The sequence below is a fragment of the Ambystoma mexicanum genome, chromosome 8 (assembly GCF_040938575.1).
Source record: "Ambystoma mexicanum isolate Mex_15411 chromosome 8, UKY_AmexF1_1, whole genome shotgun sequence".
In the NCBI taxonomy this organism is placed as follows: domain Eukaryota; kingdom Metazoa; phylum Chordata; class Amphibia; order Caudata; family Ambystomatidae; genus Ambystoma; species Ambystoma mexicanum.
In genome coordinates this window covers 203,571,075-203,591,089 of record NC_090929.1, presented here as the reverse complement: position 1 = coordinate 203,591,089, position 20,015 = coordinate 203,571,075, and the positions used below count along the sequence as shown (strand labels likewise).

At 45.5% G+C, this 20,015-nt stretch overlaps 1 protein-coding gene across 2 annotated transcripts in view; it reads left to right on the top strand.

Moving 5' to 3' along the window:
- The window catches only part of COL5A1 (collagen type V alpha 1 chain), a 635,679-nt gene that overhangs the window by 422,125 nt on the left and 193,539 nt on the right, over positions 1–20,015 (top strand). For both annotated transcript variants that reach the window (XM_069609606.1, XM_069609605.1), the window contains exons 24-27: positions 5,750–5,794; positions 7,259–7,312; positions 9,307–9,351; positions 12,515–12,568. In XM_069609606.1, coding sequence (XP_069465707.1) covers positions 5,750–5,794; positions 7,259–7,312; positions 9,307–9,351; positions 12,515–12,568 — 198 coding nt within the window. The remainder of the gene's footprint in view (positions 1–5,749; positions 5,795–7,258; positions 7,313–9,306; positions 9,352–12,514; positions 12,569–20,015) is intronic.

The window sequence follows — 20,015 nt, the reverse complement described above, 5'->3', positions numbered from 1 at the left end:
CTGGCGGCCATCTCCAGGTACAACCTCTCTGCAAGGGTGCCATCTCTGTGGTCCCATCGGCTGGTGAAGGAGTTTTTGCGTGGGCTGTTCCGGTTTTTTCCACCTGTCCGTCGCCCTGCTCCGGCATGGGAGCTGAATGTGCTACTTGCAAGGCTCATGAAGCCACCCTTCTAGCCTATGCACCAAGTGTCCATTAAACACCTTTCCTGGCAAACGGTATTCTTAGTATTCATTACATCGGCCAGGCGAGTGTGTGAGATCCAGGCATTTTCATCCAAGCTGCCCTACTTGACATTTCTCAAGGACAAGGCTATTCTATGTACTAACTGCACCTTTATGCAAAAGGTTCCATCCTCTTTCCATCTTAATCAGCAGGTGGTTTTGCCTGTATTCTTTGGCACACCAACATCTCCAGCGGAACGAGCCCTGCATACACTTGATTTTGTGCTCGCCCTCAAGTACTATGTGGCACATACTAAGTCATACCGTACAACAAATCCGCTGTTTGTTTCAATTGGACCTTCTCGGCCTGGTAAGGCTCTCTCAAAGTCCTCCATTTCAAGATGGATTGCAGCCTGCATGTCATTCTGCTGTCAACAGGCTGGCAGGCCACTACCTGGCAGGCCCCGGGCGCACTCTACCTGGAGATTGGTGCATACATTCACCAGATTCTACTGTGTCGACAGAGAATCTGGAGTCAGCCAATCGGTTTTGTGGAACATGTGTGCGTGAGGTTGGTAAGTCTCCAGTGGTAAGTGATGCTGGGAGCTTGCCTCTGCCCATGTATTTTCTTGTAATACTGCTTTGTAATCTATTCACAACATGTGAATCTATGAAAGATCCAATGCTGGAGAAGGAATAAGTTACTTACTTGTAACTTGGTTCTCCAGCATTGCTATCTTTCATAGATTCACATGTGACTCTCCCACCTACCGCGCATGGCTCCTCTTTTGGCTCTTTCTGCCACTCACGTGCGCTTGCCAAATCTGAAGATGGGCGACAGGGGTGGAGCTTATGGGAGGTGTTCCTATTGGCCATGGGCAGTATGATTCAAAATGACTGTGATAGTGCACAAAAGTGACTGAAAGTTTTCAGTTTAAGTTTAAACTGCTCTATGTTACCGAGGATTCCCAGCCTGATGACAGGGAATATTCACAGCATGTGAATCTATGAAAGATACCAATACTGGAGAACCGGTGTTACAGGTAAGTAACGTATTCCTTATCCAGGGGAAATAGTGACTTCCTTGGCATAAGATGGCCATGTGGTCTTCTTCTCTATGCACTCAGGACCTGAGCTTAATTTACATGTTTACACTGCTTTCATTGTACCAATAAAGGGAAGAACTAAATGTTGAGTCTAGAATGGCAATACACACAGCTTTCACAGTACTCACTAGAGATACACTCATACCCTGAGTTGTAAATGACTATCTGTAACATTCCCTGTACTTATGAGGGGCTAAGGTCGACCCTTGAGCCCAGGATACCCACATATAACTTTTACTGTACTCACTAAGTATTACAATCAACCCCTTAGCCAGGGCGCCCATGAACAGCTTTCACTGTATTCAGAAATAATGTTGCTAATCTGTAGCATTCTCAGTGCACATGAGGAGCTAAAGTCAACCCTTGAGTCCAAGACACCGAGGTATAGCTTTCACTGTACTCACAAAGTCTTACAATCAACCCATGAGCCCAAGGCGCCCACGGACAACTTTCACTGTATTCACAAGCAGCTACACTAACCCTACATCCAATATGGCCTGATCTGGCATTTTCTGTATTCATGAGAAGCTAAAGTCAACACCTAAGACCACGACACCCACGTAGCACTTTCACTGTACTCACAAAGTCTTACGATCAACCCAGGAGCCCAGTGTGCCCATGGGGAGCTTTCATTATACCAAAGCAAAAAGGGAGGGGCTATTTCAAGTTTCGAGCTAATCTGCCAAATGATCACTTTTGGGGCTGAGCGGCACTGATCTAGACATTGTGTGGCACTAGCTATTGAGTCACAAAAAAGCAAAGTCCTCAAAAAGATTGGCTAGACCTTGTGCTCTAGCCAGTACAATCTTAAAGGCATATATTATATGTGCCTAATTGCTGTGTTCAGGTCATTCAAAAACAGTGGGCCTAATTCCAAGTTCGGCGTTAGCTTTGCCGGTAAAACCGGCAGGCAGCCGCCGAACTTGGGAATTTTTTCTGCACCTGCAAATGGGCAATTACTGGGTCATTACAGCCCCGCCGGACCCGAATTGCCCATTTGCGGGCACCGGAATAAAATGCTCCCCATTCCCATTTGAGCCTCATAGGGCTCAAGGGGAATGGGGAGGTCGGATGCACCGGCACCATTCGTGAATGCTGCTGGTGCATGCGACATGCTCTGCTCGCAGGTGCCGGTATGCCTGCCAGGTCAGACCTGGCAGGCGGAAAGGCACCCGCGAGCAGAACTTGTAGTTTGCCGGTCCGGTAACAACAGTACCGGAAAGCTTACCGGTACCGTTGTTACCGGACACGCAAACATATAATGAGGCCCAGTGTCTCATTCAATTACTTTGTTCAGGATTTAATTGGATGAGAAAAAAACATTTAACATACAGCCAACACGTGTTTTGACCATGCACGGTCTTCTTCAGGACTTCTCAAATCATGCAATATAAACCGCATCATAAACATCACAGTAAATAGAACCACATTGTTCAAAAAGTCATAGAGTAAATACAGATATGCCAATGGTCCAAACACAAAACATAAAACATAAAGACAAAGAAAAAATATGACTAGAAATAAGAAAGAAAATAAATCTAAGTTAGAAGGCTGAAAACTAAAGGCTCTTCGTAGTGCATCAAAAAGTCAATAAAGTTATCAAACCTTTATAGCCTAATGGCCCACCATCAAATGTGTGTGTCACCACCAAGTTGGTGGTACCTAATCAATAAGTGCACCATCACTGTTTGTGCGTAACGGTTACATTCCAAGTTACTATGCAAAAATGCCAATTGACACAAGATGCAATAGTGAAAAAACACACAGTACGAGCACTCAAAGATAGACAATGCAAGTCAAATCTATCCAAATACACCCTTGTGCTCTAATAGACCCGCTCAAACGAGATGAAGTTACCTATTAAATTATACAAAGCCTTACCAACTGAAAATGCCATACATTCCTTGATTCAATACTCTTTATGGACACGAATTCACTAAGAATAGAAGCAAATAAATATCAATTGTACAAGTATATTGAGCCAATTCTAAAATGAGCAATAAGCCATGAGAGCGATATGAACAGTCGTACCTGATGTAGCTCCTAAGAAATGCTCACATATTGCTTCTAGTGATCCTTGGGAAAAAAGGGAAGGGGATCCAGATAGATCCAGAGGTCAACTAGCAAGTTTAAAAACGTGCCTACATCTCAAATAAGTAACCAAAATGTTAAGGGCGACCTGGCTGTACACGTATTTACATAATGCGCTGGGTGGTTTAGACCCCCTGTTGAATTCGAGAGCGACGTTCCGCGTGCCACACAACGCCATTTTGTCCAAACAATGTCCAAACAATGTCGCTGTGTGACACGCAGGCAATGTTAAGAATAAGTTGATTATGTAAGGCTGCCTTATTGATTAGGTACTACCAACCTGGTGGCAACACACTCATTTGATGGTGGGCAAATAGGCTATGAGGGTTTCATAACTTTATTGACCTTTTGATGCACTACGAAGATCTTTTAGTTTTTAGCCTTCTAACTACGATGCTTTTTCTTTATTTTTTCTGTTCATATTTTTTCTGTCTTAATGATTTATTTTTTGTGATTGGACCATTGGCATATGTGCATTTATTTTATGACTTTTTGAACAACTTGGTTCTATTGACTTTGCTGTTTGTGATATGTTTTGTAAGGCATGATTTGAGCAGCCCTGAAGTAGAGCTTGCATGTTCGAAACATGTGTTGGTTGTCTGTTAAATGTTTTTTTCTCATCCAATAAAATCTTGAACAAAGCCATTAAAGAACCACTGTTTTTGTATGAACTGAACACAGCAATTCAGCACACATTATATATGCATTTCAAATTTTACTTGATTGAGTTCAACAATTCCTAGCCCAGGGTTGTCGCCGGATCCATGTTGGATTTTCATGAGACCCCTCATTAATATTCATGAGATAAATTTGCATGCAATGATTCTAAATATATGCACATTTTCCCACATGAATATTAATGAGGGATATCATGAAAACCCCTCTGTGCACACGAGGAGCTAAAGTCACACTCTGAGCTCATCGCATCCACCTAGAGCTTTCACTGTATTCACAAAGTGTTACAAGCAACCTCTGAGCCAAGGGCGCCCATGGAAAGCTTTCACTGTATTCGTAAGCAGCTACCCTATAAAGAATGCACAGGTATAGCATGTTCTTTATTCATGAGAAGTTAAAGTCAACCCCTGAGTTTAAGACGCTCATTGACAACTTTCACTGTGCTCACACGTTTCTATAACCAGGCACTAAACCCAGTACACTGATATTGAGCTTTCTTTGCACTTAAAAGGAGCTTCAATAAATCTCTGATCTAAGTCGCCCAAGCACACTTTTGCTGTACTCACACGTTGCTACACCGAATCAGCAATTTCAGAATACCCATAGCCAGCTTTCACTGCACCAACAAGGAGTTAAAATAAATCCCTGAGACCAGGACACCTATTTACAGCTCCCACTGTACTCACAAGATGCTACACTCAATCGCTCTGGTCAACATATCCATATATAGATGTCCCTGTAGTTAGGAGGAGCTAGAGCCCAACCAAGAATGGAAGATACCAACCTATAATTTTCAATGCATGCACAAGGAGCTACACCAGTATGGGAATGTGCAGCATTTACTGTACATCTGAATGTTGGGTCAAAGTGTACGTGTACAATGTAATCACTGTCTTCTTGAGGAGTAGATTAAATCTTTGGCTCTTGGATGTCCATGTGCTACTTTCACTGTACTTGCCCACTGCGCCCAGAGGCCAATTGTCACATCTTCGAGTTTACCCAAAATGAGCTAGAGTCAATCCCTGAGCCAGGATGCCATGTACAGCATTCAAAGTACTTATGAGATGCCCGATCCCACCGCTGGGCGCAAGATACCTTGTGTAGCATTGACTGTATTCAAGAGGTTGCAGTGCCAACCTAGAGAGTCCGGAATGCCATGTACATCATCCACAGTACCCATGAGATACCAGGCTCAATCCCTGTGTCCAGGATGCCAGGTAAACTATTCGCAGTAGTCATGAGATGCCAGGGTTATTATCTAAGGCCAAGCTGTACATGCAGCACTTTGATTGTATTTGTGGTCAGCTACATTCAATCACTGAGCCGAGAATGCCCCTGGTCCTGCTTTAACTACTCTCATGCAGTTCCGTAGTCCAATGCAGAGCCCGTGATGCACAGTTTCACTGCTTCCACTTTCACAGTGGGTGAAATATCAGGAGTCTGCTCTAAACCAGGCAAATACAACTAGCAATAAAGTAGTTAGTGAAATCATCCCACATAGTTGTCTTGCTTTGCCCAGGTTTTCATGGGAACATGCATATTACGAACTTCACATGCCATATAATACATTTGCCTTGCATATGTTCTCAGCATGCCCAGAACATTTCCTCTGAATTCTCTCTGCAGTGGTCCCACATTTTGGAATTAATCAACAAACTTCCTCTTTGCAGGCAACCTTTTTGTTCTAAACATTTGTGATTTTCTATCTTCTGCAGGGTCTCCCAGGGCCTCAGGGTGCTATCGGTCCACCAGGAGAAAAAGTAAGTTACCTGAATGCAGATGCATTGCTACAGCAGTGTGTGTTGTGGGTTGGGGGCAGTGGGATTAATGGTGTGGTGAGGGATCACACGGACTGGTTTGGGCGTGGATTGGAGAGGGCGTTTTGGTGGATGGAATGTCAGTTTGAGATGGTAGAGAAACATCGGATGTGGTGTGTGAGGGCATGGTGCTATTTGGGGTCGGTTGAGAGAGAATCTTTAGTGGTGGAAGCATTGGAGTTGCATGGACGAGTGAGTATGCTTTGGAATCTGGTGGGAGACGGTTGGGAAATGGGTGAGAGCAGTAGATAGAGGTTAAGTGGTAGAGGAGTGGCTAGCAGAGAATGTCAGGTTGTGGATGGGTAGTGTACATTGAGATTGGATGTTTTGTGTGGATTGGGAGGGGATGTTTGTGTGCTGCCCCGGAGGAAAATACTAGGTGGACAGTTAAGGTTGAGTGTTGCAGGAAATTCAGAAGCTGGTTGTGGGCTAAAATTGGTCAGGTGGGTGGAAGAGGATGGTTTGTTATGGTGTGGGTAGTGAACGTTGGGTGTAGATGTGCTGGGAACATTTGAATGGAATGTGTGGGAACAGTAGTAGCCAGAAGAACAATAGATTGGATGCTCAGAAGTGCTTCTTCCGGGATAGGACCTCTTAGTGTAAGGAAGCCAGTGAAAATCATGGCAAAGGCATGGACAAAACTGTACTAGGGCAAATAATCGTTCATGAATATGAAAAGTTAGAAACTGGATTCACCTTCTCATCTAGCTTATTGTGCAGTACCCGCAGGGGCACAGGTCCTTCGTTCTGAATAAGGATATGCTAAGTGTCAAGGCCAGTCTATAGATAACATCTAGCAAATCCCGAGCTGGAAGCCCACCGGGAACAATGTGCAAACTTGAATTCAGGGCCTTTCCACTTTTTCAGTAGGTTCAAAAAGAGCTGGTAGATTTTCCAACATTTTCTCAGATGGGAAGCCCATACCAAGTGAGGTTTTGTCCAGAGTGGAAAGGGTAGTTGGAATCCCACCCTGTTACCTTGATAACATGTTGCACCAGCACCAGACATGTCCAAAGTATAGCCAACCCTATAAAACAAAGAGTAAACTAACATTTTACTTAACATCATTGAACGCCTGCTTAGGCCAGAGTTCACGGGACATTATGAAAGATGGCGAATGGAACATCTGTAGACAGTGTGCTTCACTAACACTCTGCTAATTCCTTCTTCTTTATTACAATAGAGGAAATCTATGGTCCACTGTTAAATAGTGTACAGATGTACCTCCATGCTTGCTAGCAACTGACATGTACTTTCCAAGTCCCTTTATGGTTTAGATCAGGCGTTAGACATTTACTTTGACACCATGACACAGAATAATGCTACTGGAGACAGGTGCGATGACGTTTTTTAAGGGAGGCAACTTGTCTGTTTTTCCAGTGTCTCATGTCTTCTGTTTTTCCCCAGGGTCCTTTGGGTAAGCCGGGTCTCCCAGGTATGCCAGGAGCAGACGGACCTGCGGTGAGTATATGCAATGTATTCCAGGCAGGGTTGGAACCAGGGTCAAGGGAGTGTCGGAGTGATTATCCCGGGGTCGGCTGAGCCGTCCGCGGACCTCCGGGCTGGGAGGCCCCAACTCCTCCCGTGTTCCCCAAAAATGAGTATGAGACACACACAAGAAGCAAGGCGGTTCTGCTGTTTATTAAAACAACGGCAGGGATGGGTCTAGGATCGTACGCGTCCGTCCAGACTCTCAAAATTCGTGGGGCTTGCAGGCCCTTTTTGCCACAGTATGACGCGCTACTTGCGTCACCTGGGAAAGTTAGCGAAAAACCTACTGCCACTCCGGATTGGTTCCTCGAGTGGTAGGGTTAGTATAGCATACATATAGAGAGCAATATTAGTGGTTGAGGATGAGTCAGGTGGTATAATTGGGTTGTCCCTTCTATTAGATAGTTGAAAATTGTTACACAAAGACCCCTGATGATTGGCTAATGTTAGTGGCGTCAGTGATGAGTGCCCCCATGTTCTGATTGGTCCCCCCGCGAGCCCTCCAGTCTGGGGCCATCGTTGTTCCCAGCTTGCGGTGTACCTGTCACTAGCAACAATGTGTAACTATGTGTTCGTGCAGACAATGTGCGGATTTGCTCATAGGCTTGAGAGCAGACCATTCCCATCGCTGTAGGTGTCCATCGGATCATTTCATTGTTGCAACCTGTGTCCCAGACGTGGGACCCAGGTGACTTCTCCCTCGTGGGTCTGGCACCTTATCAGGTTGGCTTGGTCACGTGTGGAGAGACCGTGGCTGGGGCGGAATTCTGCACATTTAAAGTTGTATTTTGCTTCTGTGTGCTTGGCTTCGCTTACAAGTGTGACCTTGGCGCCGGCTGGTAGCATACGAGTTGCAACATCGCCCCCTTGGCTGCGAGCTCCCCCTGGGCTCGTTTTGCGTGATCAGCACTTGTACTCTCGCTCATTCAGTGTTCATGGCGGTTCTTGCTTGCGGCCTACTTGGGCCTGGTTCATGAGTGGGGATGTGTAATGCACTGCACCTGTGTTGCGGTTTGACAGGGCTTCATAGGCAGTATTACGTCTTCGTTATATTCTCATCACGATGCGAGGGGTGGGAGAAGCGTCAGCAAGTGTATACGTGAGTGCTTTATGCGTCTTGCGTTTCTGCATTACGGAAAAACCTATGTGAAAAATAATAAAGATGCGCGTCAGTGGGTGTATCCGTCACCTACGTCATAGCACTGAATATATTCTTCGTGTGGGTTGGTGCGTGAGTGACCAGTGTGCATGGTGGCACGTGTGTTCTTGGCAGTTGGCTAGGTCATTATGGCATCTCTAACGATGTGGGTGCTTGTTGTTGAGGTCTTAGTCGAGTTCATCCATGCCGCAGGTGTCGGCTTGAGTAGGGCAGGCTGGTGGGCATATCCTTATGTTCTTGCACCAGGGTATTTGGTCGTCTGGTAGATAGACGCATTCATCTTGTGGCGGGTGTCTGGGCTGCAATCCTCTAGGCCATGGTCGTGAGGAGATTGGGGGGAGCTTTTTCTCCCATTCTCCCACTTCAGGAGGGTAATGGGGAGGGGGGTTGAGCACTGTCTTGCAGGGGCCCGTTGATTGGTGAACATGCCTACAATGTATTCGAATTCTGCCAAAATCTTGGGACAGCCCAAGGGCTGTTTGCCTCTTGAGTCTTTTGAGCAATACTCACTTGGCGACTGTTGTGTTAATCTAGAGTTATAAAGGAGGGTGTTTGTTTAAAGACTGTATTGTGATTTAGGTGTTGTTCTAACCAACGAATATGACACAAACGAGGTTAACGTTTTTTCGTAAATCAAAAAGAGTTGTATGTTGTTTTTTCTTATGAAATGGGTAACATTTCCCAATTGCTGCTTATGCTATGTGTGAATTTGTCGAGCCTATCATTGCACCATTATTAACTCGCATGGATCCTATCATTAAAACATTATAGATACACTTACTTAATTTTCTCTGGTTACTAACAGGGCCACCCTGGAAAAGAAGGCCCCTCTGGAGAGAAAGGCACTCAGGTATGTGTGTGTTCCCAAAATGTGACATTGCCGACCAAGTAGCTGTATGTCTTTTACAAGAGCACTGAGTAAATAGTCCATGTTTGCGAGAATACTCTTTCATGTTCCATGTTTGCACATTCTTGAGAAGTCCTGCAACTTTAAATTACCCCTCCATGGCCACAGGGCGGCAGTGTTGCACTGCGATTGAAACGGCGTGAAGGCCGCAATTTGACAAAGTGGAAACCCACTCCTTGAAGCCATGAATGAGGAGAAATACATCCCACTCAAAAAATCCTGGCCAGGCGCTACGATCAAAGTCCTTAGCAATCCAATTGGAACTACCCTTCTAGCAGTTTACCAGAATAATCAATGCGCCTACCCCTGTGAAGCGTGGAAATTAGCATTGAAGAAACTTTTTAGCTTTTTCCAAAACACTGTAAATATTTTTTATAATTGGAAACTACCGAACACATTGCCAGCATCAAGTTCCATACGTCTGCAGTCATTTGACACAATTTAAATGAAGTCCTTAACTGGGGTCCTCATTACATACATTTGAACTGATGCAAGTGTAATTTTGCATTCATTGTTTTAGCACAAGGGACAAAATGCCCTTGTGCAGAAAATATTCTTTCAATACTTTTTTACACCAAGGGAATGTTCCAGCTAGACCGAATTTGTGACGTGGGAATGTGCTGCATGCTGATGGCAGAGGTGTTGGGTCTTAGAGCGGTGGATGGTAGCGGATGCTTGCGTGTGGGTGGCCGTGCCAGCGGCTAGATTCCATCAACATGGAGTGCAATATGCGCCCTTGATCCCCAGCTGGTTTCTTGTCTTCGTCAATGTGGTGAGGAATTATGTCCTGGGGTCTGCTGGGGCCTGCTGGGGTTACTCTCTACCTTGTTCTGGAGAGATCCTGAGGAGAAAAATACTGCCGCGGCCTGCCGCGGCCTACATGCCATGTGGGTAAATCCAAAGTGATGGGACGGTTCCTCAGGGTGGGAAGAGCGAGGTCTTGAGGGCCTTCCGGAAGGAAATGTGCTCCTCTAAGCGGTTGATGCTAAGTGGAATAGAGTTCCAGAGTGTGGGAGCTTTGACGCAGAAGGAGGGTCCCCCTATTCTACTGGATTTGAAGGGAGGAGTGCCTGATCTCAGATTCCTATTGGGTTGGTGGCAGGTATGTTTGTGTTGAAGGAATTCAGGACCTGTCTTGTGCAGGGCACGGTGAGTGATGCACATGGCTTTGAAGGTGGCCCATCAATATATTTTTAGGGCAAACATATATTGAAAGAACACATTTTCTGAACTATGGCAATTCTTTTACGAATACAATGTGAAATTGCATTTGTGCTAGAGCAAAGTTAATGATTTCCCAGTCACTTATTCCTACTTAAATAAAAATCCCAGTTTTGTTTTGTGTACCTTTGTTTCTACGGGGCTCATCCTGTCCTGTGTGTTCTTTCACTTAAAACTCTGCAAGAAAGTTTATGTGTGTGTATATATATGACAGCTCATTTTGGAGTCCCCGGAGCATAAATGAAGAGGCTAAAAAAGACAGGCACAACATCGTTATGCCTGACTTTTCGCCTCCATTCACACTCCAGGGGATTTCCTTGTTTTTGAAAGCGGAGGGCGGTGGCAGGATGGTTATGGTTTTTGCCTCCCATTTGCACTCTGCCTTCGTAAACCATTGCCAGTGCAGGCAGTTTCCATAGGAAATATTTGTGAACGCTGCCTGCCATGTGCACATGGCAGGTGGTGTTTCCTCTATTTGCACTGCAGAGTGCAAATACTGAAGGGTAAAGATGCTTCTATTGTCTTTTTACACTTATCATTTGCACTCTGCAGTGCAAATGACGAAAATTGGATGGGTCCTGCTTGCACGTAAATGCAAATGTAAGTGCTCCTCTCTGAGCAATTTACAAATGTAACAAATTGAGCTAAATAATGTTCAGGACCAATCTGTTTATAAAGTTAGTCGTCTTACACATTTATTCATTGCAAGTGGAAATCAACACTGCTCTGGAGGCATTTCATGGAAAGGAAGGTTGCCACCAATTGTTTTCCATATTGTAAGCTTTGGCAGGATTGTACGGCACCTTGCAATGCAATGATGTGATGCGTTGGATGCGATTGGCCGATCCTTATTTACAAGGATATCAAGAAGACTCGCTTGAAGAACAATCTGCCGTCGTTCGATCACTGTCTGTCCAGCAGGGAGGCACACAGCGTTATTCCTGCCACATCCCACTGAGCTGAAGGGCTCTGCATTTGTCAATAGTGCCTCATTAGGCCCTGTCAGGCTTGATTGTTGTTTACCCATAACATCAAAGTGCTGGCATGCACAGCACAAGAGAGAATTAGTGCCGGTCACCCTGATGAAGGCCGAATCCCAGCCGCAGGGTTAGTTTCCTTATTCTCTTCTGTATTCTCAGGGTGGAATATTCATCAGAACAGCAGCAAAGGGCTGCTCTGTGGGTTTTTGGGAAGCTTCAGCCATTCTCACATGGAGCACATCAATATTGTATTTGAAGGGAGGCGGTTCCCTTTCGTATTACAGCACACCAGCAATAAGAGCACAACATGGATTAAATAACCCAAAGGGATGGGAGGGACCACTTTTAGTAATCTGAACTCTCCAGGGAGAGTGCTGAAAGAGAACATAGAACAAATTTTGCATTCAAAAATACTGGCAATAGTTATCATAATGTGCCTTGAATACTATTGAATCCAAGCAGCGCTTATGGTATAGCCGCTCTGCATTAACTATGCTTGTATTCTGCACTGCTTGGGCCGTTCCTGCAAATACGCTGTGCCTGTTTGCTGTCCAATGCTGTACGTAGAGGATTCTGGTCTAATTACACACGCAGTGTCCCTCTTCCACCCTTACTTTCAATAGCTGGATGCTGTAGATGAGTGAGTACAATGTCATTCTGATGTTAGACTGTAGATACATTTACTGAAACACTCTTTAGGATTTAGCTACAAGTGTTTGCCATTGCACACTATGCTAGGCACCTCCCTACATCATATACTGCAAACACACAATAGATACACAAACAGTCCATAGGGATACATCAGAAGTACCAGTGCTGGCATTTGATTACCAGTAAATAATAATGCAGCCCAAAAGTTCACTTTCACTTCTTTTCACCAGCCTAATATGTTTTTGTATTTATAGGGTCCAGCTGGTCCGCAGGGTCCAATCGGATATCCGGGAACACGTGGTGTTAAGGTAAGTGAAGTACCCCAAACAGAATCCTCTGCCACAGAGTAGCAGCAAGGTTGGATATCCTGTTACGATAGCTGTGCATGATACTGTTTGGCTGAGAGGCTTAAGTCATATCCTCTAAGTAACTATTCTGTGATTATGGACCACTTTAAATTCAAATTTTGATTTGAAAAGTAACAGTCTGTAGAACGTTTGCAACACATCACCATGCTTCCTCCTACACATCTCCTGGTTTGTCTTGTGTTTTCAGAATGTGTAAGCAGATTCTAGAACTTGCAGTTGATTGTTCTTATTATGGAGATTTATAAAGCGTGAAACCACAGCCCATAGGCATCTGGCTGCTAAAAGTTAGACGGTCGGCTGAGGATTACTTGAGTGAAATTATGGATGGAGCTGTTTTATCTCTTGAAAAGATCAACCAGACAGTGTTGGAAATTAAGGTCAAATAGCATACTGAAGAACTTGAAACTAGGATCTCTAGCTCATAAGACCAGTTTCATACTTGGAGGAAAAAGTGTTCAACCTTACTTTACTTTTGGAGACTGCTCATAAGAAAATCTCTGAATAGGAAAGTGATTCCATGTGATCTAATATTAGGATTGCTATTTTTCTGGAAGGGGTAGAAAATGGTTGCCCTGTGTACTTTCTGCGTGCCTTCCATGTGAAGCTCTTGAGGTTTCCTATGAAGGAGATAATAATAATGATGAGGAAAGCTAGAGACATTGGGGAGCTGAAATGGGGTGACAATTACAAAGTTATGCTCATTAATGATTACAGCAGAGAAGTCACTGCACAAAGGATTAAAAAAGCGTGGCAATAGAAAAGCATCTCACCAACTATATGGTTTAGCCATCATTTTCAAAGGTTGTTGTGGATAGAACTAGGCAATCCTTTATGGACTATTTGAAGGCACTTTCATTTTTGAATTATTTTCAACCTAAAGGCATGAGAGCCGCTCACTCCAGGAGACCCAAGCATTTACTTGTGTCTGTATTGTCTGATACTGCCTTCAAACCATTTATTTATATATTTATTTTAACTGGTTAGTTTTTTCTGACTATGCCTGTTTCTGATGCTTGTTTTTCTGCTTAGAATCACATGCTGTGCATGTAGTCCGACATCAAGTGGTAACGGCAGAGTATTGCATATTTTCTTTCAAAGATGGAAAGGGGACGTCGACATGGGCGTGACTGTAACACTATCCCTAACGTTACGTGTACTGTACCCAAAATCTCTCAAATGCGTCAAGGTGCCTCAGATTGCTCTTTACTTACTTTTTTGTCCCATGACCAATGGTCGTCTAATCTTTGTTACTTCTTTCAACGACTACTTTGTGGACTTGTACACCAAAGACATCCACTGCTGTTCGGCGACTGGTGCCCTTATAGTAACAAGAGTATAGCCTAGGTTTATTCTTTATTCGAGAACGCATTTCCTTTTCCCTTCACTTTCCCTCTTTGGTCTGGCTGCCATTTACCTCTGCTATGGAGAGGACACCCTTTACATTTTGTCCGTTGTGCAACAGAAAATTCCCCTGGAAAGACACACATCGCATATGCAATAGGTGTATACCTTGTGATCATGATGAGCATTCTTGTAAGTCCTGCAAACTCTTTCATCCCAAGACGTTAAAGGATAGGCGGACAAAGTGGTGGGCGGCCTACGCAATGCAGGCCGAAAGTTGTTCCCTCGTTGGCACTGTTGCTTCGAGTGATAAGGACTCCAGGGGCAGCCATGGCTCCAACCTGGAAGCCACAGACCTATCGGCGGAACCCTCAGGTTCCCAGATGCCTGTCCCCGGCCCCAACAGACAGGCCACCAGCACTGTTATGGGGAGTTCACACCCCAGCGCAAGGGCACACACGCACCACCCAAGGCAAAACACACAACCCCTAAGGCTTCCTCAACGGACACGTCAAATAAGCGCCAAACGCCAATAGGCCCACCAAAAACTTTGATGGTGCCTGCCGAACCTTGTGGCCCGGCGCACTCCCCACAACCGTCTTCTTGGCATGTGACTGTGCTATCTTGCCATAAGGGTGTTCCCACAAAAAAGCACATGAGTGCTGACACGTCGTCCAAGGGCGTGTCAGCACCTAAAGCTTCAGTGGAGTCGGCAACCGTGACGATGGCTTCAGGCACGTCGAGAATCAGCATTCAGCCTCTGAAAATACATGAGAGTCTCACAGCAATTATTTCGGCAGCAGAACAGCCCAGAACCACCCCCTCTTGTCGAGTGGAGTACTCTGAAGACCTACAGCCCCTCTCTATGGCTTTTTCAGGTAAATTGCCCCTTTCTGAACAGCCTTTCTCTCCTCCAGACCCCTCAGCATCATCCATGTGAACTAGGCAGAGGTTTGAGAATTATATGGATAAGATGTCCCAATTCACAGACTCCTGAGAAAAATACATGACTCCGAAGAGACCTACGGAGGAGTACTCCTGCCCCGTTACACCAAAACTGCAGAAGCTTCCAATTCAGTCACAAACCCATCAGGAGGAGGTATCTGAGAACCCAGAACCAGAAGAAACAATCCTTTTGGCCAGGACACAACTGAGTACCCAGACTGGGAACAAGATCAGCAAGCAGACTAAGGGGATTCAGGGCCTTGGCTCTCACCCACTCAGACCCCAGACACAGACATTATTTGTCTGGACCCGCCTTTTTCACCTCAACAAAGGCAATCATCACCAATAGATGACCAGATGGTGTTTAATGCCACCCTAAAGAGAGCCGCAGATCACTTTCAGATCGCTACACAGGAGACTGTCTAGGACTCTGACTTCGTTGAGGACATTCTCAAAGAAAAACCTCCCACTAGTCAGGCTATTCCTCTGCTCAACTCCATAAAGAAATGCCTTGCTCCTTTGTTACTGTCTCCTTCCCGTACAAGGGCTGTCAACCCTCGGGTTGAGAAATTGTTTTGTCCCTCTCCATCTGACCCTATGTATATTCCAGGTCATGCCACAAAGAACTCTCTGGTTGTTAGAACCACCAGAAAAAGGGCAGGGGTACCCCTTTCCACGGCTGACGCTGCCCCGGATAAGGACTGCAAAAAACTCTAGGCCCTCAGTAAACGTATTACCACATCTGCGGCCTATTCAACAAGAATTGCGAATAATACAACCCTTTTTGCTAGTTACAGCGATGTACAATAGGGCCTGCTCCAAGAAGGCCTCCAAAAGGTCCCTGAACCCACACGATCATGCCTGCTGGCGATCGTCTCTGAGGGTATATAGATGACCCATAATATCTTAAAGAACACACTGGATGCTGCTGAAACTGCGGCACGCACTCTGGCACAGGGAACTCTCCTCAGGAGACACGCCTGGCCAAACAATTCAAGCTTCAATTCAGAGACTCAGGCCTCCCTGATAAACAAACCTGTATAGGAGTCAAACTTATTTGGTAAGGCGGTAGACGGCGCCTTGTAGATGGCTAGAAAAGAACATGAGATGCTGAAATTGTTCAACCAGATTACAGCAAAGCCTTTCCAGCAGCGGGGAGGTTCAAACTCTCGCTGTTCCTTTTGAGGTGAGTCATTTTCCTGATCTCCCCACGGGCAATATGGCACTGGAGGCACCCCATGGTCCTCCAGACAAGGTTCATCTGGCAACAGCCAGTATCAGCAAAGAGGACAGTGCAGAGGCAAGGGTAGAGGCAGAAACTCCACCCCACGAGCCTCCCCGGCCTCCGCATCAAAATGACTCGCAAGTCTGGGTCCCCTCACATGCCTTCCCAGTCGGGGGACGGTTGTCATCATTCATTCATGGCAACATTGGATATGAAAGATGCATACATTCATATTTCAATGTTGCCAGGATATAGAAAACATTCATATTTCAATGTTGCCAGCATATAGAAAGTACCTAAGGTTCATGATAGAGGACACGCATTATCACTACAAGATTCTTCCCTTTGGCATTGCCTCAGCTCCTCAGGTGTTCACAAAGGTACTGGTGGTAGTAGCTTCTCCCTGTGCAGGCAGTCAATCCCAGTCTACTACCCTTACCTCGACGACTGGCTCATAACGGTATTCATACAGAACATGCCTAACAAATACCCAGAAGGCGGTAGATCGTCTCTTCATTCTAGGGTTCTCGATTAACGAGAAAACGTCCAGCCTAGACGCCAGCCAAGTCAAACAGTTTCTGGGGGCTCTAATTCGGGCCAAAGACGACCTGGTCTTTCCCTCCGAGAGGGTTCAAAACATGCTGTTCCAGATCCCTCACTATGTAGCCAGTCACAAAATGACTGTACGCAAAGCCATGTGACTATTAGGGATGATGGCCTCCTGCATCTACCTAATTCCACATGCATGTCTGAGCATGCGCCCAATGCAAGAGTGGCTCGTGAGCCAATGATGTCCGGCCAGTGGACAATGGGATGATCTAGTGGTTGTCTTGGCAGCCCTTGTTCAATCTCTGCAGTGGGGGACAAGGGAAAACCTCCTACAGGGGAAAACCTTCACCACCTCCGCAGTTGAAGCCACTCTCACCACAGACCTCTGATGGCGTGGGGGGTCTCACCTCCTTCATCAGACGGCGCACGGCGTGTGGTGTCCAGTGATAGCAACCAACCACATAAACCTACTGGAACTGCTAGCAGTGTTCATGGCCCTGAAGGCATTCCAAACACACCTCCAGGGGAAGACAGTTCTAGTCCTCACAGACAGTACTACGGTCATGTAGTACCTAAACAAACAAGGGGGCACTCAGTCTCCAAGGCGGTCCAAACTGTCACAGAACATATGGAAATGGGCTCTCAAACACAAGATGTTCCTCCTGTCACAGCACGTTCCAGGGAAACTCAATCATCTGGCAGACATACTCAGCAGAAACTTCCCACTACCCGTAGAGTACAATTGGCGATTACACAAGGACATTGTTATCAACGTCTTTGCAGACTGGGGCTTCCCAGAGATTGATTTCTTCGCAACTCCGGAGAACTCACAATGCCCAGATTACGCCACCAGGTACCCTCATAACCACTCCAAGGGGAACGGTCTCTGGATAACATGGTCAGGGAAATTTGTCTACGCTTTTTCCCCGATTCCCCTGTTCAACAGAATAGTGCACAAGATGCACCAAGAGCCAGTCAGGATGATTCTGGTGGCCCCAATGTGGGCCCGCCAACCTTGGTTCTCCCATCGCATGGCAATGTCAGTCTCCCCTCCCATGAAGCTGCCATGCCCTTACAACATCCTGTCACAAGACAAGGGAGAGACACTACATCCATGCCCACAAACTCACAACTTAGCACCCTGGCTCCTGAGGTCATAGAGTTCAGGCACCTCCAACTCCCTCATAGATGTATGGACATACTTAGGGAAGCACGGAAACCTAACACCAGACATTGCTACTCCAGCAAATGGAAATGCTTTGTCTTCTGGTGCAATGGCAAAAGCATCAATCATATTGAATGCACACCAACATATATTGTCCTGTACCTTGCAGATTAACAAGCATCAGAAGACATGCATTACTCACCGTAATAGCATTTCTGATGATTGTATCTCCATAGATTCACACGCATCCACCCTTACTCCCCTCATTAAGTAGAAGGAACATAGACATCTTACACCTTCTCTCTCTGTGCTCACTCACGCTGACTATAAGGCTCCCTCACGGCAGAAAAAACGCAATCGGAGGGACCTGGACGCATGAGCGATTTTGGGTACCCTATGCGTCACGTTAGGGATAGTTTTACAGTCAAGGCCATGTGTGCTGAAGACTCAACAGTCTGCTGCCAAAACTGGTCTATAAAAATCAGACTGGGCTTATCAATGGTAGAAATAGTTAGGATAATCTGAGAGACTTGTTAGATGTTATTCACCTTAAGAAACATTCTGTAGACGCTTATGCGGCTGTAGTATTGATGCTGAAAAGGCTTTTGATAGGGTGAAATGGATATATCTCTGTCAAGTTCTACTCAAGGTTTACTGAAGCCCACGATTCATGCAGCTCTTTAAAGCTTTGTATGATGGTGCAAGGGCAGCAGTGACCATTTATTGATTATACTTGAAAATCCTTTAACATTCAAAGAGGTACATGTCAGGGTTGTTTATTATCACCTTTACTGTTTGATTTGTTTATAGACGCAACTGGCTTTTGTACTTAGAACGCATCCAGGTATAAAAGGTATTTCGTTTGGCATTGCACCTCGAAAGTGCTTCTATATGCTGATGACCTTTTGGTGTTGATTTTGTATCCAGAACTCTACTTTCGAGAAATTGTGTCCTTGTTGCATTCTTTTGGTGGAGTCTCTGATTATAAGGTTACTGTCTCTAAAACAATCTTCTCAATCTCCCTCTCCTGCCATAGGGCTTTGTTTAATGTAGAATTAAATATATGGGCTGATGGTGGATGCAGGTAATTGGGTATCCAGGTTACTAAGAATATTGAAGGGCTGCTTGCACGTAAAATTAGACACAAGCTTGCGGAGATAGACATGCTCTGTTGAAAGTGGGAGAAGTTGAATTTAACACTGTGGGGTAAAGTTAGTGTTTTTAGCATGCTGCAGTTTCTGTTATCGGGCAAAGTAGTTCTGGAAATAAATACATCTTTCAGCAGGTTTTTATGGGGAGAAGGTGGTAGGCCAAACATTCCAATGGATGTTCTTTTCAGACCAGTGCATCTGGGAGGCTTTGGTTATCCTAGAATAGGCAGTATTAACACTGTTTTCACATTGCGTACACAACCTCATTGGCTCAAGTCTGAAGATGTAGTGTAGATTGTCCCAGTTGGGTCCTTATTGAGAAAGGGACAACCTTCTCCACTCCGTTGGATTGTTTACTTTTCATGGATAAACATCTTCCAGTTGGTTTGACACCACCACCAGTGCACATTCTGAATCTGCCAGGAGGTCAGCAGGGGAGAGGAGGAGAAAAGGCAGACGCAAAGAGAACAGTTTTGAGGTGCTTCCGGAACCGGAGATAGTTCTCAAGTTTCAGGGAGGCAGGGAGGCTGTTCCAGAGGGAAGCCCCAGCCGAAGAAATAGATCTACTGCCAACTTGTTGCTTGGAGAAGCGACTGACCCTCAGGGAGTTGGAGGCGGATGAGCGAAGAGCTTGAGAAGGGAGATATTTAGGAAGAGAGAGTTGAAGGTATTTTGGGCCCAGGCCCCAGAAGGCCTTGTGGACAATGCAGAGAGTTTTGAACTTGATCCTTGCAGCCACCGGGAGCCAGTGCAAAGATTTCAGTCCTGGAGAGATACGATCCCTGTGCGTGAGACCAAGGACAAGTCTTGCAGTCCTGTTTTGGATGAGTTGCAGAGGACGGAGAGTAGAGGACAGTAGATTTAGAAAGAGGCTGTTGCAGTAATCCAGCCTAGAGAGAACCAGAGCTCTGGAGACAGTGAGCTTCTGGGGAAAGGAGAGGAAAGATATAATGCCTCTGAGGAGGTGCAGCTGGTAGTGTGACTTCTTAGATACGTCAGAGATGTAAGGAG